The 20,340-nt window shown below is 42.5% G+C and overlaps 1 protein-coding gene across 5 annotated transcripts in view; it reads left to right on the top strand.

Annotated features, from left to right (window-relative positions):
- dpp9 (dipeptidyl-peptidase 9) overlaps nt 1–20,340 on the top strand; it is a 92,650-nt gene that overhangs the window by 67,653 nt on the left and 4,657 nt on the right. For all 5 annotated transcript variants that reach the window (XM_067968084.1, XM_067968085.1, XM_067968086.1 and 2 more), the window contains 8 exons: nt 966–1,143; nt 2,147–2,306; nt 4,522–4,601; nt 6,211–6,363; nt 8,323–8,458; nt 11,243–11,388; nt 14,922–15,068; nt 17,625–17,777. In XM_067968084.1, the coding sequence (XP_067824185.1) occupies nt 966–1,143; nt 2,147–2,306; nt 4,522–4,601; nt 6,211–6,363; nt 8,323–8,458; nt 11,243–11,388; nt 14,922–15,068; nt 17,625–17,777 (1,153 nt within the window). The remainder of the gene's footprint in view (nt 1–965; nt 1,144–2,146; nt 2,307–4,521; nt 4,602–6,210; nt 6,364–8,322; nt 8,459–11,242; nt 11,389–14,921; nt 15,069–17,624; nt 17,778–20,340) is intronic.

Raw genomic sequence — 20,340 nt, 5'->3', positions numbered from 1 at the left:
CATTAGGGCTATTTATATTGTCACGAGACAATAGAACAAGAGGACGTGAATATAAGCCAAGAGGAGGTAGAATTGGGTAGTGTTTTTAAGAAATGTTGCTTTACTGATGGGAGGCTCATTTTGGAACAGCTTACTGAGAGGGTGTAGGAGCAAGGAGCTTCAATCTCCATGGTAAAATCAGACAAGTATCTTGGAGAGAAACACATCAGTAGACTAGATGGACCTATGGTCTCTTCCCGCCTTGAAATTTTCTATTCTATAAATATACATATAGTATATCTGTCTTGTCGTATAAGTCCAACTGTTTTATTGAGTACGTTAGAAATTGCAAAAAGGTGGAAAACATTGTGTACAAATTTTGTATTCATGCCCAACGCTGAGTACAGAAGTTCAGAGAAATTCTATCACTGGATTTTGTTAACTGTTTTTATAATATAGCTTTGTCAGACCTCAATTGTTCTCCATTAGGAGAGCAGTTGGTTCATTTCTCAAAATCCCTGAATAGTTTGAGTCCTCTGAGCCCAGTACTATGTTAGCATCTTTTCAAGAGAGGAATTCAAAGGAATTTTTACACTAGAGGAGTGCAGCCAGTACAGCTGTGCACAAAGTATATAAGTATAAAGGACCCAACCCATAGAAACTGATTGCATCATTGACTCATGAAAGTGTGGCTCTGCAAATCTGTGGTCAGAGTAAGGGCCCCTGAAGCTGGGAAGTAAACATGGGGCCAAGTCCGACGTTTGCATTATTAAGCGATGGGGTTTCTATCTGAGCCCAGCGCAAAGACTGGTGCCTGGAGAGGAGAGAACATGTAAATCTCATACTGGAGACAGGAAGAGTGAACTTACCTTTAGACCTGAAGTTTATTGTCTCTAACATGGCAACCGATGCTTATTCCAGGGAGACCCTCACTGGAGAACCCAAATTACAGCAGTGAATAACTTCTTTTCTCTCTTCTTTGTCAGTGCCTGGGCAGTGTTACTCGATCGACCTCAACAGAGACTCCATTTAGTTTTGATTCCTCCATCACTATTTATTCCTGTAACTAAGGATGAAAACGAACGGATTAAGTTTGTAGAGGCTGTGCCAGAAAATGTTCATCCACACATTATTTATGAAGAAGTAACTGATATATGGATAAATGTAAGTACAGAACAGTCAGAGGAGCAAAACTTTTTTCTTTTTTGAGAAGTTTTACATTTCTCACTGTGGGCAGATGGGACATTTTCTGTTACAAGTCTTTCAGTTTTGACATCAAGCCAATTGGCATCAGTAACTTTTCTGTTAGCCTATGCTAACTACAAACTAGATTTAGACTACCAGATTCATTTTATGTCGTACCCAACAGCTAGTTAGGGCCCCTGAAGCAGGGAAGTAAATATGGGGCCTAGTCCCACATTTGCATTATTAAGCAATGGGGTTTCTATCTGAGCCCAACGCACCCCCATTGGGGACTTCCATTCTATTAGTCTGTATTGGATTTGAACTCGGGCCACCAGAGTGAAAGGCCCATGTCTAACACGCTGCATTCCTCAGTGTAAATGTTTGACTAAAATTTGATCAATGCTTTGGAATGACCTGGTTGCACAGGCAATATACTGGCTGCCAGATGGTTGCAGATTTCAATTCCTAAATTGCTTGTCCACTGAGTGCAGCTTCTCTGATAGATTCTGCAATTCTTTGGGCCACTCTCTACAGAGGACTGTAGCAAGCAGTTTGAGGGATTTGAAGAGCTGAACTTATTTCCATTGGAGAAAAGATGATTGAGCGCAATTATGATTGAAGTCTGTAAAATAAGAGGCAGAGATAAATGTCACCTAACCACAAGTGTACGTACGCACACGATTCTTGGCCAAAGTTGTCAGAGAAGCTAGATAAACAGGCTAGGGTTGAATAGTGGAGATGGGTGGATGAATATTCTGGAAATTTGATTACATTTGAGAATCATGGAGTGCTTATGTAGAAGTTTCAGGAGATTAAATAGGTGGAATAGAATCCAATGGGGTATTTGAGTCTTTGTTGGGGTGGGGGGGTTGACCTTTTTCTGATTTCCATGTTTTCTTGTGTTCTTACCAGACTGTTTGCACCATACTTGTTTACTCTATAGAACCATGCTAATGTCCTTTCTCCCTCCCCTTTCTCTCAGGTTCATGACATATTCTATCCCTTTGTACAAACTAGAGATGATGAAGTATCTTTTATCTGGGCTAATGAATCACAGACAGGGTTTTGCCATTTATATAGAATGACTTCAATTTTAAAACCAGGCTGCTACCGATGGGCAAAGCAATTCAGTCCAAGTACAGGTGAGCTACTGTTCTTTCTTATTACTTACCTACCTCATTATCTATACTGTGCAGGGGATGCTGAATACAGAGAATCAGGATCAAATCGCAGGGTTACTATATTAAATATGGCAGATAGAATATATATTAATTATAGTACAAAAAAGTGAAGGATGCTGGAGCAGGGATTAAGCATTTTGGTGGTTTTTTGCATCAGATGTTTGCAAGTTAAATTATTATAGCCAGGTGCAGAGTAAAGCTTTTCAGTCTAATAATATACCATATCCCAGATGCATTGGTGTTTGTTGGGCAAAATAGAAAAAAAATATCATTGTGGCCTTTGAACGGAGGTGTCAATTTATGGGCAGTTTAGTGCAATTGACTTGTGGCCATTAAGAAATTGGTTAAAAATGATCAGAACTGTTCCACATTAGATCGCGACAGCTGACAGACTTTCCTACTATCCGGATTTTATTCAAACCTGTCCAGGTCCCAGAGGTGAATGGACAATGTTCAATCTGTTGTGACCATGTCTAACCATGAATGTAATAAATACATGTTCTTAAATTGGCCATATTTTTAATGTTGCAATCATGTTGTCAGAGGTGTCTGCTGTTAACAGCGAAATAAAATTGTTCCTTTGGGATGCATTTAGGATGCTGACACAGGATATCAAACCTTGATTGCTGTGGCGACTGTTGTCATTATTTCCTGTGTATGTCACATTAATGAATTCTGTTGCATGTTGTAATAAATTATCAGCAATTTGATTGCAGCTGACTAAAGGGAAATACTGTGAATAATAGGAAGATTACTGTAGAGCTCGTCCCAGCCCCCACTCCCTGCCATGGTGGCCATTTGTCAAGAGAGCATATACCTGACTCAAAATTCCAGGTTCAAGACCTGATTTGTGCTTAATTGGTCTCAGCCAAAGTGCTAATTGGGGCACTTCAATTGACCTCAGCGTCCCTGGGTTAGCGAGAGGAAAAGCAGCCAAAGTTCACGTTCCCAATCAAGAGTCACTAGTAAATCCAATAAGGAGTTTAGGAGAAACTGTTACCCAAAGAGTAGTTAGAATGTGGAACTTGCTACCATAAGGAGTAGTTGAGGCGAATAGCTTAGATGCCTTTAAGGGGACGCTAGATAAGTACATCAGGGAGAAAGGAATAGAAGAATATGCAAAAAGTTAAATGAAGTAGGGTGGGAGGAGGCTCGTATGAAGCATAAACACCAGCACAGACCAGTTAGGCCAAATGGCTTGTTAGTTTCATACAATTTACAGCAACAATGATCCCTGCTGGAAAATTTGCATATGGTTCATATGGTGAGAACAAGTTTGGGCTTAGCTGTTTATATCTTACTTGCACTTATATAATCAGACAACACAGAAGGAGGCCATTCGGCCTTATTGTGCCTGTGCCAGCTCTGAAAGAGCTTTCTGTCTAGGCACGTAACTACAGTAGAGATCTCCCAGCCCCCATGGAATTGAACATAAGCCTGTGTCTTTTTTTTGGGGTTGTGGGGGTGGGGATGGGGTGCAGTGGGATTTATAACGTTTGGTTTTAAAAATTGGGCCCTTGAGTTATACTGCAATGACCATTCCATCAAAGAACATATCAGCACAAAGCTTTGACTTTTGCCACATTTTACAGTTATTTCTCTTAAACCTATGTAGTTGAGACATATCTAAGCTAAGCTGGAATAGCAGATATTGAAAATTGATTAAAAGGGGTGAGATCCACATGTTAAAGAACAGTGTTCAGAAATTTTTATTCCTAAAATAAAAAGTCCTTTTGTTGCCAGGCTGTCCCAAAACCTGAATGAATTCCTAATTTAGACAAAAAGGTGGTCCTGTGTCTGACTGAATATCCGGTAGTCAGGGCCACAGGTTTACAACAGCGGAGTCAAATTCCATTATTGCATGGGATTCTGGGATTTGTAGGATTGTATTTGCAATTGTCCATTTTACAATTGGGCCCACCACTTTATGGCAAGAGAAGTGAAAAACTGATTTTATTATATGCAGTTGTGGGATTTCCAAACATTTTTATGGTATTTTGAGACTTGTACTCCACAATTTGTTTTTCTGGGGTGGCGTGGGTGGAATTGCAGATGAGTGGTCAGAAATTCAACGCCTCGCAATTCCATTTTTCCGTTCCCCCTCTCCGCAAGCTACTCTCATAACCTTGCTTTTATTGTACCATTGTGTCGGACTAATTATTGGCTTTGTTTTCAGATGATTTTAAATGCCCAATCAAAGAGGAGGTTGCACTAACTAGTGGTGAGTGGGAGGTGCTGGCAAGACATGGCTCGAGGGTAAGTTTACAGTGGATGGGTTGTAAAGATCGCTTTGCTTATGAGCTACATGGGAGTGGTAGCGATGCTGTGTCAAGGTTGTAAACCGAGTGAATGGCACTCATGATTAGACTGCAGCCCTGAAATATTCTTCTCCTGTCCTGAAGGTGTTGGAAGCTTGCTCTGGTACAGTTCCATGGGCACAAGTTGCCCACTGATAACTATTTTAAGTGCTCATTACGCATGTATGAGCCTTGCCGATGAGTGTTCACTATTCAGCCACAGGACCCTCATTGTCAGTGACCAATCATACACATATCCACTTGTGCATATGTGGTGCTTGAGATTGTGGATAAGTGTGAGGTAATACATTTTTGGAGGAAAAATAAGGAATGGGAATATACACTTACTGAAAAGGCATCCACTAAAGGATGTAGATAAACAGAGACCTAAGGGATAATTCCCTAAAAATGTGAATTACAGGTCGATGAAGCCATAAACAGCAACAGCATTTTTGGGTTTTATAATTAGGGGCACAGAGTACAAGAGTTAGAACAGTGACCTTATTGCCATCCCAACTGAGGTCAGCTAACTCTGCACATACTGCAGATCAAAAGATAAAAGCAATACATTGAGCTTGATCAGGTCTTCAGAATGTCTCCAAGTGCTTCACACAATGGATCACTTTTCAGACTTTGGTGTGCTTGTAGATAGGTAAATTAAACTGGGGCCCTCTGGGCTATATGACTGCTACAAACTGCTTTTATCAACAGAATTGTCGGTGTCCTCTTGTAGGTTTATTAAAAAATAATTTCCAATTAATTGAGCAATTTCTATAAGCAGGGTTTTAAATAACTCTACCTGTGTACATACAAGTATCCATAATACTTGCATGTACATGATTTTGTTTCTTGTTTTCAACCAAACTTTTACTTTCCAAACTATTTTTCTTCTCTCCTGAAGGGGTTGACTGCTTGCTCAGAAACAGTTCCATAGGCACCGATCCTCGTCTTGAGGCCACAATACGTGAGTGTTGGTGGGCTGTTTTGCCACAGGACCCTAATCTTTCCCCTGAACCCCACGCACCACTTCCAACTGGTGTTGCTGGGTAGGGACCCAGAGCCGAAACCCTGGCCACTTCCTCACCTTTGCTCACCTGTACACTATTCATCTCTGAGCCTAGATAGTGATTGATGGCAGGCAATTCAATCCTGGAGGGGAGGGCAGCACAGTCAAGCTTGGTCCCTCATTCACCCGAAGTTCTCCTCTGTTAGCAATACCTGGACGTTGTTGTCACTGGGAGCGCAGTGGTGGGCATGTGACTTTTTTAGTGTTTTCTTCAAGAGTATTCTGCACAATTCTAGTTGTGAATTTTGTCCTGCCAAATGCGGAATGTGCCTGGAAAGTGCTGTACAACACTGATCGTTACGGATCTAATGCTGGTGATGGCAGTGATGGGAACAATTTTTGTTCCTTTTGAATTGGGACTATCATAACATTAAAGTTCACTAAGTGTGATTTCGTATAATGTTAAGCTATGTAAGAACACTGTGTGATGGTTTCAAACAGTGTGTTTGCCTTGAAACGCTTTAGGACTTAAGACCATTTGTGCCTGTTATGTTTTTTTCAGATCTGGGTGAACGAAGCAACGAAGTTGGTCTATTTCCAAGCCACTAAAGACACTCCATTAGAACATCACCTCTATGTGGTAAATTATGAATTTCCAGGAGAAATAGTTCAGCTAACAAAAGCTGGCTTCTCGCATAGCTGCTCAGTGAGCCAGGTGAGTATTGTCACTCCTGGAATTCAGGGAAGTAGTGGAAAAAAAATCAAAAATAATTAGGAGCTTATTCCACTTATAGCAAGACGAGAAGGTGGCCAGTTATCGACTAATACAGTACAGACCGGGGATTGAACCAGGAACCTACCTGTTCTGCATTACTCCATACCACACCATGCACTAGGGCCTGAAATAATGCTGTGCCACTAATGGGGTGCAAATGCTTAACCTGCCTGTGTTAAATTCCTTTGTCTGCAATTTTAACATTTATTAACTCATTAACAAAATTAACACTGCAGTTAAAATAGAAAAGGAATTTAATCCAAATACATTAAACATTCATATGCTGATATTGCACAGCATAATTTCAAGCCTGAGTATTTTACTGTAACTCATTGTTTTCCAAGAGCTCAACTATGGGACTCCTACAATCCTGCCTTCCTTTTATCCTACAGTTTACAGGCTTTTAAACCCAAACAAGCCTGATCATCTCTTCCTGATATATCGCCTCTATTCTACACTTTTCAACCTTGGTGATGTTCTGTGTTATGGGTTTTCACCTAGGTTTCTCCATTTAGAAAAAAAGTCTTCATGAATCTATTTTACATTCCTGCTGAAGCAGAGGAGGGAGTCAAATATTTTTTTTATTTGCTGCTTCCTGATCGGTGTAACATTTTTGGATCAGTAACAGGGTGGTGGGCCCCAGGTTCAATTTCCATGAATCTGCTGTGTTCCTTACATCAGCAGTGCTGCTACAGGGAGGTGCGGCTATTTCCCTAAGGAAGATCAGATTGGCAGTGTTCACTGGATAGGGATCAGGTTTTACTGATTTCCAGATTTTTTTTTTTGTTTCAGATGTTGAATTGGTTTTTTTAAAAAAAATAACTTGGTCTTAAATTTGAGAACTCTCCTCCTCACTTTCCTGAAATTTCCCAGTGTTTTCTTACAAAAATCAGGCCTGGAGCTGCATGCACATCAGTGACATCACATGTTGCGTGCTTTGCTGGCCATGGATATGTTCCGTGTGCATCTATGGAATAGATCCTTCGACAGGAAACAAAACAAATGGCTATGCAATTTTTAGATTTATTCTAAGGGGACCTGGGTCATCATTATGTAGCGCTGTCTGGGCCTTAATCTTTATGCTGCAGCATTCGCAAATCTTCCATTCCTAGCTAGGTAAAGAGTAGGGAAGGCAGTGCACTGAGTCAGTCACCACACTGATAGTCTCTTTAAGCCGGAGGTCATCAATCGAAAGCCACCTTGGGTCACGCACCAAGGCATTGCTTACCAAAAGCAAGATTCTAGCTGTTCTCTGTGTAATCTGTAACAATTTTTATTATCCCATCATAGTGGCAAATAAGTGGCTGGAGTTACATCAATAACCTATCTAGGGGTTAAGGCAGAATCTGATGGTGAGCCCCTTAAAAATGGAATGTTGTGGGTTGTCATTTAGCTTGACCCTATCTTTAAGTCTCCTTGTTTTCTTGGGGTCCATTTTCCCCCTGAGATTTTTTTTTAAGTGTTTAAAAAGACTGGGAAAAAACCCTTCAAAAAAAATCCAACTTTTTAAATTGACAGTAAAAAAATTATTATAATGATTCTCATCACTGCTTCATGCTGAGTATGCTTCCTGGTGACTCAAATGGTGAGTAGAAATAGGCTAGAAAGGAGGAGGGAATTGGCCTCAAAGGCTAGAGTGGGGAGAAGAGTAGAAACAAACACTGAACTGTAAAAGCTACTGTTTGGCATCTGAACTGTCCACCCAAAAAGGAGCATCTCCAGTGCTGTAATCGTTGATTCTTAGATCTGCAAAAACCTCACTTAGTCACTTTGTGTAAAATCAAGATTTCATGCATGTTTATGTACACAAGTGTGTATCTTTCACAGTGTAGAACGTTGCTGATCTTATAAAACAGTGAAGTACTGATCTTGAAAAAGTCTCTCTCAAATTTTCCTCAGAATTTTGACATGTTCATCAGCCATTACAGTAATGTCAGCACTCCTCCCTGCGTCCACATATACAAACTGACAGGTCCCGAAGGAGACCCCTTGCACAAAGAGCCGGAATTCTGTGCCAGCATGATGGAAGCTGCAGGTGAGTGTCCTGATGGAATGTGCCATCGTATTGAAGAGTAAATACTGTTTGCATATTGACCCATCATATAGAAAGCAGCTAGCTCCCTAATAGCTCAGTTGATAAAGGCAGATCGCAGGTTGCCTAGTCTGTGCAGCCATAACTGATCGTAACCATGGTGGCAGCTGGAGTGCTACAATTTGCTTCATTGCTCCTGGGCTAAGGAAAGTGGGGGGGAGGTGGGGGGTGGAAGCAGCCAGGTTTTATGTTGTGCAGTGCCTCCAGCATGTGGGTGGATATCTGATAACGATAGGTTTGGACTGGCTGCGATGGCTTCCACGGTAGAATAGTCCACTGTCCAGGCTCACGCATATAAAAAAAAATTGCCACTTCAAGGTGGTGCTGAAGCTAGTTTGTGGATCTTCACTCCAGCAAGAAATTAATGTGGGGAGAAAATTGTCAATGGAAAATTAAATACAGTTGTACCATATTTTGTTGCTTTTGGAATCTGTAGTAGTGGGGAGCATATTTGAGGGCATATTTTCAGTCCTAAAATTTTGTTCGTTACCAGTAAAGTGGACGGTTTTTTTTAAACCATTCTTGCTGTACTAACAGTAAGGAAGGCACAGCAAAACTCTACAAATTCATGACATCTTCCTCTAGTGGTAGAAAAATAATACTGTAGCAGATTTTGCCAGACCTATTTACTCGAACAGTTTCTAATCATGCAAAGAAAGGTTCACGGGTGTGGAGCACCTGCCTACTGGCAGAAAATTTAAAATTATGCTGTGCACTTCACCTGTATGCTGCATAGAAGGCAACATTATTTACTAATCTTGCAGCTCTGCAAAAATATTTATTGTGATTAATAGTTCTATAATAAGTATATGAATGAAAAATTTGCTCTCTTTTGTGGTATGAACTCTATCCTATATAAAGCTCCACCCTAATCCTTGGTTGGATAGATGTATGCCAGTGGAGTGAATATATTTTTTAAAAATATCCCAACAAATGAAATGAAGGTTGTTCCCACGATTACAATTTACAAATGCACACCATTTGAGTCCTAAAATCAGTTGCTTAATTGCTGAAGCGATAACTAACTTCCACTGTTGGTACTTTCTGTTGCATACCTATCAAATGTTAACCTCACACACAGCTGCTGCAGTAACTGATCTTTGAAGCTATGACTGGGATTCCGTAATGGGTCAGCTGGTTGAGTCACTGAATAGTTGAGCCGTAAAATTCAGGAAGGTGAGGCTAGGTGCAATTTCTGGTTTATGCTGAATTACCTGTGCACCAGTAGGGACACTTCGGTTGGCCTCGGTGATCCTGGTTACTATCCAGCAAACTCCTCTTTTGAATTGCAGGTTTGTGGGTGACAATTGAGGACGGATTTGGGCTTGGCTATGATGGCACCTACAATTGAAGAGCCTACTGGTATTCACTGTCTAGAGCACCCATGAGAATAGCCTCCCTATTAAGATACCAGTGTGCAACTGGTACCATGGCATCATATTCCAGTAAGAGTCAACGCCTTTAAGGAGGTGTTATAGTTTACTAAAGCATGAGAAGTGAATGCAGCTGTAAGCAGAGTTCACAAGTTTTGTGTCCTGCGGAGACTACCTGTAACTGAGATTAAAAAGGAATAAACTGCAAATGCTGACATTCCTTGGCCAGCCACAAGGTGGAGTTCTGCCTCAGAGAAAGGAGTCCTGCATCCTGCTGCCCATCATAGGGTGGCTTGGATGGAAAACACTCTCATCCAGAGCAGAGGTGCCCAAACTAAGGCCTGCAAGCCCTGGAATTCTGGTCCTCAAAGCCCAAGTAACTCAGTCCTAATTGTGTTTACTGCTTACTGGTGTGTCCTGCTCTAATTATGTGGGCCTTTGGCTTTGGAAAGGGCTATTTTTAACCCTGTTGACTCATTGATGGATAAATTCTAAATCAGAACATCAAAATCATGTTTTAAGTCCACAGCTTAGAATATGTACAGATTAATGGGAATATTTATTTAAATGTTACATGGGGCCGCGAGGCTCCATGATATGCACATAAGTGGCCTGTAAAGACAAAGTTTGGACACTGCTCTAAAGGACAGTTTCAGGCAGTCTAACTGGGAGAGGGACGATCTTAAAATAAATGATGGATTGAGTCTAATTGAGCTCTTTTCTCTCCCTCCACCCTGAAGTCAGTGACTGTTGCTTGGGTGCAGTCCCAGCTGCTGTACACATCTCATCCAACTGAAGATTCATAATGTGTAAACATAGACGAATAGTGTTGGCAGGCTGTTCATCTATGGGAAAACCCGAGCCGCATGCTGTATTTCTGACATCCACACACGTGCATTGCCAGTACAGGTCACTGGCTAATGATTGAGTGGGAACCCCAACATAAGGGAGTTGAGGTCAGTTTTAGAGCCCTAAAACTATACTATACTAGTCCTTCACTTTATACAATATCTGCCATGTCAATGGGGGAGCTGCAACTGAGCTTTGAACAGTGCTAATACCGCTGGTGCCAGTATCTAAAACTGGACAATACTTCAATAAACTGACCTGTATTGGTGGCCATGCTTTCCAAAGTTCTGGAATTCCCTTCCTAAACACCTGTGCCGCTCTACCTTTTAGGATGGCCCTTGAACCTACCTCTTTGACCAAGCTATTGGTCACCTGTCCTAATATCGCCTTATGTAGCTTGGTGTCAAATTTTATTAGTGCATTTTATGCCGTTAAAGGTGCTATATAGCTGCAAGTTGTTACTTGATAAGGTAAGTTATAACTTTTCTCCTTTTATGTTGTACAGGTTGCCCCCCTGATTACGTGCCACCTGAAATTTTCAACTTCCCTAGCAAATCTGGTTTCAAGCTGTACGGCATGTTGTATAAACCTCACAATCTACAGCCAGCCTGCAAGCACCCCACAGTCCTTTTTGTTTATGGAGGGCCACAGGTAAGGCTACCAGGAGATTTTTTTTTTTCAAGCTGTATTTAGTTGCGGTCGGTTTTTAAATTAAACAACAAAAGGAAGTGTGTTTTTATAAGTGCAAGGGTTATTTTATATCTGACATTAGGTTGATTTGGAGACTCTTAATCATGGTGGGTTTCTGTGCCTGTCGACACCAAGTGAAGTAAAGGTTCTTGTCATCCATTTCTTTTTGTTCTCCACTTTAGGCTCTGGTTTCTCTTCTTGCTTCTTGCACACTGTAGATGATTCATGCTGGCATGTAGTTCGGTAGGCTGTGATAGCTTTGAGTACCTCCCCAAAGCAGCAGCTTTTTTAGTATGCTTTAGAACAGTGAGTATTGGCAGAGAGTGTTGGGGAGTTCACCCACATTTGGATGAAAGCCCTTTGGACATTTGGCATCTTTTTGAGTACCCTGCTGCCCCCCTCTTTTCTCCACCCCCCCCCCCCCCCCCCACACTTTCCAAAACCCCTTCAATCTCTTGAGCCCATTGTCCTGGCTTCAGTCACCCTGGCTGGCAATCTGTTTCAGCCATTGATCGCTCTGTGTGGAAATACTCATTTGTGTGCCTGTTCACACCAAATTATTAGCAAGCTTTCCACTTCCTGGAATTATTCTGCATCGGTGCTGCATTAAATATATATTGCGAATACTTCAGATGAGGAAATGTAGCGCACAACCGAAGTAGCACTACAGTGTTTGCGGAAGGGAGTTGAGTTCATTGACCGGCCATCCTAATGCATGCAAATTCTGATGCAGTTTTTAAGAAGTCCCCGGTTTGTTTTGGTAAGCACTGGGTCAGATATTACTGGTGCAAATACTCACAATTGCACTTCCAAAGACTCAACCGCCTAGCCATTGGCCCTCCATTCTTCACAATATTTCTGCAGCCATTGATTTTGTTCAACCGGTCCCTTGCCTCCATGTTTTGATCCCTTGTTCCCATCAAAACCACCCCAGTTGTTCCCCTTGGTATAGCCTCCATCATAACTAGATCTGGTTGGACCACATCAAGTGTTGTTGGGCCTCTCTCTCCTCTGCCAACAGCCAACTACTCCACGATCATCCTGGGGAACCAAGATAAAGTTTGGTTTCTTTTCTCCATTACCAACTATCTCCTTAAACCCTTCTCACCAATGTGTGGAAGGAGCTCATGGTCTTATTTCTCAGTAAGACTGAGGCCATCTGTTCAGCTGCCTTTGATGCTCTGCTCCTCCACCATAACTCTGAACCTGAGTCTTTCTCTGGTTTTGATCTCCCTTTGCCCTCCCTCCAAGCTCATCTTATCCATGCAACCCACCTTCTGTTTTAACCCCATGCCCACTAAACTGCTGACCACCCAACTTCCCTTCCTGGCCCCCATGCTAGTAAATGGTTCCTTCTTCTCACACACTGCCCCCTTTCAAAAGTGCTGTCATCACCTCAAAAAAAAAAACAACGAACCAACCATGACCTTCTGCCCAACTCCAACCTCCCTTTCCTCAAGGTGATGACGTCTCCATAATATGTGCCCCTCTCTCGTATGCCTTCTTTATGATTTTACTTCACTTTGTTTCCTTTGAACTCAGTTGGATCCCCTTTAACTTCTGATTATCACAGGTGCTCCCCTTTCAATTCAGCTTTCCTTCACTTAACTTAGACCTTAATTTGTCTAAATTTGCTTTTGCCTGTGCTGTACATCGTAAGACTCTATGGTAGCAGTTGCTTTGAGTTCTACCTCCCTATATTAAACTTGCCTCTTGTGCTGAAACTTGCTTGTTTTAGTAGCAGGATTTTAGGAGTCCCTGAGTGGAGCTGTCCCACTGCACCCTATTTAACTTGGAGTCGGTGACCTTTTTAATGTGGTTCTACATATTTAGTTCTTCGGTGCGTCCTGATGTTTGTGTTTTCAAAATATTATCCACCTGTGGGGGTATCACGCCAAGAGCAATCTGTTCTCACCCAATGTCCACCCACCAAGGGCATAGAGGTCAACTGTAGCATCTCCACTACTCGCTTGGCTGAGGTTGAGTAATGTCACAGACCAGAAATCAAACCAGGGACACTTCCTGGTCTGAATGGTTCGATACTAATCTCATGGTGCATCTATACACAGCCTTCGAGGTAGCCTGTCTCCCTTACCTTTTTAATCTGTTTACATTTTCTCTCGTTCACTTGCTCTCTCCATGTAACCTTTCTGGCCAAACAGGTGTCCTGCTCACTAAGTGTTGCCCAAGAAGAGCATGGCCAATCTCTTTCCTGCCTCTGTGGAAACATGTGGAGCTTTGTGACTTTTCTCCCCACCCCTCCTACATACAGCTCAGCTGAGTCCAGAGCAGATGGTGTGAAGAAGATACTCACATGGATTTTGCCGTTCTGTGATTTAGCCAATGTACCGCAGCAGCTTTATGATGTGTTATACAGTAAATGTAGCAGTGTAGCAACAAATGTGCGCACGCTTTGTATAGGCACAAAAGGGTTAAAAATTCTCCTGCACCTGCTCCTGGCACACACTGATAAACACACAAAATTTCGCATTCCCAGTCTCTAATCTTGTGTCCATTAAAGTTAATGAAAAAGAAATCACAGGCTGGAAATATGCAGTTTTGCAATGAGTTGCCACTTAATTTGAAATGGTATTAAAGGGGATCTCTGTTCATTGGCCCTCCCCGAAGTTTAAGTTTTAGATCTATTGGTCAAAAGCTGCCTGTGAGCTGGAGTTTTTTTAAATCAATGATGCCATGAACCCAGTCCCCAGCCTGCTATTCTTTTTCTGGCTGTCACTGGTGACAGCACAAAAGGATTTAATTTCCTCTGTGCCATAAAGTGACACAAACACATTTATTGCAATGTTAAGGTTTTGTGGTTTGAGGTTCACTTTGCAGATTTCTTGGTTCATTTCAGTGGGAGTTCATTAATTGCTCGCATCAGGTGCTGCACAGCTGCAACGACAAAATATTTGCATTTAGTTTGTTAAATTGACTCAATGTGTGATCTCAGCCAGTGAAACACTATCTCTGAAAGTGCTGAATTGCAGCATTTGCATGCTAACAGTTTAGAGTTCCTGTTTTTCCTGCAAGATTGAACATCTCCAGCAGGCTGTGTTCTCCACTTCTGAAGTTTCTCGGTTAGGTTACAGGTGCAGTATTTTGGCTGTTCAGTGAGTCAGCAGGCTTTTCAATCATGGCGATATTCACAGCCAACCTTAATCGTGTTCTTATTTGACATCCGCATAAACTTTTATGTGGGCTCTTGTAAAGCAGCCAAGGTGGGAACCTTGGCTGATTTTCTCTCGCTATATTTTGCAATAGCTCGCTGTCTCTATCTGAGTGCCTAGGGCAATTATAGTGTCTATACTGCCACCACGGCTGTAATCAGGTAACAAGTACAGATCCAGGTTGAACTGGGAACCAACAGAGTGTGAGGCTCAGTTTGAGACTAGACAGTTCATTCAACATTGGAAGAGTTTCTTTCAACTCAACATTTTCACTCACCTGGTTACTGAGAATATTGACTGGAATTTGCTTCCTTGTTCATGCAGGTCCAGCTGGTGAACAACTCGTTCAAGGGAATAAAGTACTTGAGGCTGAATACACTGGCGTCTCTTGGCTATGCAGTAGTCGTGATCGATGGCAGGGGGTCCTGCCAACGTGGTCTTTTGTTCGAAGGTGCCCTCAAAAACAAAATGGTATTGTCTATTTTACTGCAGCAGTTTTAAAGTGGCATCTAATTAAACATGTCCATGCCCACTGTGTTCTTCATATAGTCTGAAATCGGATTGGGTATCTGTGGCCTGAATATGTAAGGGGAGGTGGGAGAAGAACTAGATCATCAAAAAAAAAACCTCCAACTTCAAGCCCTCCTCTAAGGAAGTCATGGATATCCTCACTGGACGCAGGTTCCACAGACACTGGTTATTGATGTGTAATCCTTAATGTTGAGTGCTAATAGGCTGATTAATCCTGGAAGTCATCACTCATTTTACTTTAAAAATGTGATGTGTTCTGACACATGTCACTCTTACAACACTGCTCCATGTTCAAATTCCCTGGTGCCAATAGCTCTGACTCTAAGCTACTTGCTGAGATATGATCTGTAGGTTTTTGGTCCTGAGCTTTCTCTGTGGTACCCTCAGAGTTGAACTGGTTATAGTACATTGATTGCTTCCCATTGCTATAAGACATCATATTTTTTTCCACAAACTTTGTGCAAACGTGGGCAAATAAGAGTATCATAAGAACATAACATAAGAAATAGGAGCAGGCATAGGCCATACAGCCCCTCGAGCCTGCTCCACCATTCAATAAGATCATGGCTGATCTTTGACCTCAACTCCACTTTCCCACTTGATCCCCATATCGATTCCCTTAGTGTCCAAAAATCTATTGATCTCAGTCTTGAATATACTCAACGACTCAGCATCCACAGCCTTTTGGGGTAGAAAATTCCAAATATTCACACACCTCAGTAGTGAGCAGACACAGTCCTCCTCCTAAAAGCTCATTTCCCCATTAAAAAAGGTTATTTCAAGAATGTGGCAAACAAGCAACTCGAGCACCCAGTTGACTTGCAACACTGACCATTATTGTAAATGTACTGCTTTAAATCAAGGATTCTGTTTATCAAGGGTTGAATTTCTCTCCCAACTTTGATATTTCAGTTGGAATCTGGACAAGTTGAGTGCTTTGTATCAATGTTCACCCATAACTTCAAACACGCTGCCGTTGCATATCTAATTTTAATGTACGGAAGTAGCCAGTTAAATGCTTTGTGTAACAGGAGTAAATGTGTTCTCTGCTGCACAAAAAAAGTGGAAATTTTTAGTACCCCCTTCTGCCCATACTCTCTTTGTGGCTATGTTTTGCTGCTCGAGATGACAATGCCAGCACTGGGGAATGGAAATGTTTCCATAACGGCAGCTCCTGTCAGACCCAAGCACACCCAGGTCAGTACAGGATGGCTAGATGCAAAATAAAGCTTTATCTACTCAGCCCCAACAATGTGCCTTGGCTCCATCCTCAGAACATTGCACCAATGTGACCTCTTCGATTGCCAATTGGTGCCAAATTCAAGGCAATTTTTATATTGAGGGCCATGCTATTAAGAACTGGACTGACGCTACAGTAACTTTGCATTTAACAACCAAGACAGACGACTTTCATCTTATCAGGCTAAGCTAGATTTCAACCCACGTCCCAATTTTTCTCCTGTTGTAGATTTCTTCCAGCACCCAATAAGGCAGGGATGTGACCAGCTTTGAGGCCTCTGCCACTTTGTAACCACCCACCATCAAGAGATGTGAAAGTGGACTCTGGGTGTTTGTTTCCCTCCCTGCTGGCAAGCATTAATGCCTGAAGGCATAATTGAGAGAGCTTGCCACATAAGAAATCAGTATCATGTTGCCAAGCAGTGTATGTGCTAGCCTTGCTTTGCCAGATTTTGCAGTGGGTAATCCAAGATGCTATTCTCCTTTTAGTTTCCCAAATCTGAAGCAGTGACATCAACTTGGTGCTGAAAAAGTCAAGGAAGAGCAAGTAGTATTCAGCCTATCCAGCTTGTACATCTAGTAATCCAACTCACCTAGCTGGGCAGCCATCTAACATTTTAAAATCACCTAATCACAAAGATGAATAGAGATGAGGGAGCTCATTTGGCCTATCTGGCTCATCCTTCCATAGAATTCAAAGGTCCTAACCTCATCGGGTAGGTAACTCTAAGCATTCATCACCCTCTGAATAACTTTTTTTTCCCTGAGGTCTGCTTTGAATTAGCTTTTCACTTATTTAGGTTTATGGCTGCAGTCCCACATGCCTGACTTACCATGAATTAACATTCTGGAATCTTGGATTTTCAACTTCCCCAGGACTGCTACTGTCCCATTGTAAATAGACCGAGGTAACCCTACTAAATAAATATTGAGGGTGGGGGGAGAGGAGAGGAGAGGATTTAAGTCTTGTTTGATAAAACTAAACCAAACTCAACTCCTCTTCAGTGTCCATTTTTCTTAGAACATAAAATAATTCCCAGCTTCTCAATGTCACTACCTAAGCCCCTGCACCATTCTCCACGCAAGAGAACAAGCAGGTGATCTGCTTCCAGCCTTGTGCTAATGCTCATAAAGTAGCCACTAGGCAGTCTATAGAAGTGACAATGTTCTGTTTTTACCCTTAGGCGTTCAACTTCTAGGTGTGGAACTCTGTAATTATTGAAACCTTTCATCTCCATTTTCTCCTTTCCGCCACAGGGCCAGGTAGAGATTGAGGATCAGGTGGAGGGACTACAGTGGGTCGCGGAGAAATATGGCTTCATTGATCTGAACCGAGTTGCCATCCATGGCTGGTCATATGGAGGTTTTCTCTCCCTCATGGGTTTGATCCACAGGCCCAAAATTTTCAAGGTAATGAAAGCGCTAGTGGAATCTGTCGGATGAATAATATTTAAAAACTTCCAATCATTTTATTTAAAAGCTGGATAAAATAACATCTCTGGGATCAGTTGCGGAGTACATTACTTGTTTAGTTGCACAAATCAATTAACATTAGGTCATGGAATCCGAGATGAAATTCCTAATTTTTGCACGCAAATTAGTGATTATTATCACATGGTGATGGAGCATTTTTGTCAGCATGTGATTTCAATTTTGGAATAATTTTACTGTAAAAAGTTGTGAACTTGTTTTGCCCATAAATAAGGAAAGAAAGCACCTCAAAAGAAGACATCCTTAAATTGTGTACAGTGTTCTATTAAAACAATACCCTGAACACCGTGTCCACTGAGACACGAGAGACATGCAAAGAGTGGTGGCACATTGAGTTGGTGTAACCTGCATTGATGAGTAGTGACAGTGAGTTGGTGCTGTAATCTCCTGTACTGTAGTGATGTCGGTGTGTTGCTGTAGCCTGCTGTACTCTAGAGGGGAGAGGTAAAGCTTTGTCCTCTTCTAAATATACAACATTTCTGATCTCTGCTGTCCATTGGAGGCTGTAGATGTTCTCCAGAGCAGCCTATTTCACAGCAGCTGTAAATAGATTAGGGCTCCCAACTCCCATACTAGTCTGTTTACTCAGATCTCTTCCCTTTACTCTGAGGCCTTATCCTAAGATTTTCAACCTTCACTGAAAGTTCCAGTTTCTTCTTTGACTTCTCTGTCCTTCCATCCTCACTCAGTCACCCACAACCCTCATTTGACTCTCAAGCCCTCCATTTCCACGGTCTCAATCACTCTGATCATTACCATGTTCCCTTTGACCACCAGCATCTGCTCCCCTTTCCCCACCGTGCCCCCCCCCCCCCCCCACCAAAACCCTTTCACTAATTCTGTCTTCTTCCCTGTCTGACCTTCCACCCATCACAATACCACTATTGCCATTGACTTAGTCAGCTGCTTCCTTGCATCTGACTTTGAACGTTCCACCAAATCGAATGCCATCTCCCACCCATGCCATTCCCTCAGTAGGCCCCAACTTTGTTCCTTTAAGTCAAGGGCCTGAAACTTCAGTGCACCTGATCTAGTCATTCACCATCAGACCTGACTAAATTAGGTTAAACATGGCTGTCTCGTTCTCCTCAGTCAAATCCTCATCGTGCTTCAGGATTAACCTGGAGGGGATGGATAGCCCACGGCTCCTTTTTTCCATGATAAACCCCTTGCCCCGTCCCTCCAGCCTGACCTGGAATGCCATATGTGAAGAGCTCATGGATTTCTGTGTCTCTCAGATAGAGGCCATCTGTCACTAGCCCAACCCCTTCCCCCTGAACAGCTGTCCCTGTCACCATCTACTCTACCTCCAACTCCACCTTCATTGCAGTTTGTATGCTGTCTCCTCACTCCCGTCCCCTCCAAGCTCATCCCTTCAATGCTGGTTATTGCTTAATTACCCCTCCTTCCTCCTATACTTTGTTGATGATGTGGAGATGCCGGTGATGGACTGGGGTTGACAATTGTAAACAATTTTACAACACCAAGTTATAGTCCAGCAATTTTATTTTAAATTCACAAGCTTTCGGAGGCTACCTCCTTCCTCAGGTCATATACTTTGTTGACATTGAAGGCTCTTTCCTCAGGCACGTTCCCCTCCCTTTCAAAATTGCCATCAGTCCTCCCTCCTCAAATAGCCCATGCCCAGTCCGTCCATCCTCTCCAACTACTATTCCATCTTTAACCTCCCTTCCCTACCGCCCCCACCCCCCCCCCCCCACCAGATCTGTGGACGTGTCATCACATCCCAGCTGCTTGCCCAGTTTTCTCTCAAGTCCATGTTCCCGTGCCTTCAGCTCAGCTTCTGCCCTGCTCACAACATCAAGACCATTCTGTCCAAAGTCTTCTGTAATTGTGACCATAGTGTATTATCCCTCCTTGTCCACCTCAACCTTTGGCATTTTACCTAACCCTAATGCATCCTGCTCCATCAACCCTCTTCCATCATCTCTCCTCTGTTGTCTACTCACTTGGGACAACCCTTCATTGGTTCCAGTGTTATCTGTTCCAACACAACCAGCAAAGCTTCAACAGTGGCTTCACTTCCTGACCAGAGTCCCCTGTGGAACTATCCTTATTTTCTTCCTCTTCCTCATCTACATACTGTCATTTGGTCATTACACCCATAGACATAGTCAGCTTCCATCTACATGCTGCTGACATCTAGCTCTACCACAACCCCTAAGATTAACCATTTTGCTGTTCTACTACCTGTGTCATTGTCGTGGATGTCAAAACTTCCTACAACTAAATGTTAGGAAGACAGAGGCCAGTGTTTCTTCCCCCTGCTGTTAATTCCACTCCCTGGCCACTCACATAGACTAAATCAGGCCATGAGTCCTGTTGAACACAGATCTGAGCTTCAAACCCCACATCCAATGCAAAACCACTTCCGTCCGCGCAACAGTGCCCGGCCCATCCTTATCTCTCCCACACCGCTGCCAAAAACCTTGTCCGTGCTTTTGCCACCCTTAGCCTGGAA

The sequence above is a fragment of the Heptranchias perlo genome, chromosome 29 (genome assembly GCF_035084215.1).
Source record: "Heptranchias perlo isolate sHepPer1 chromosome 29, sHepPer1.hap1, whole genome shotgun sequence".
Lineage (NCBI taxonomy): Eukaryota > Metazoa > Chordata > Chondrichthyes > Hexanchiformes > Hexanchidae > Heptranchias > Heptranchias perlo.
Note: the sequence above shows the minus strand (reverse complement) of the source record. Positions and strands in the feature narration are given on the sequence as shown.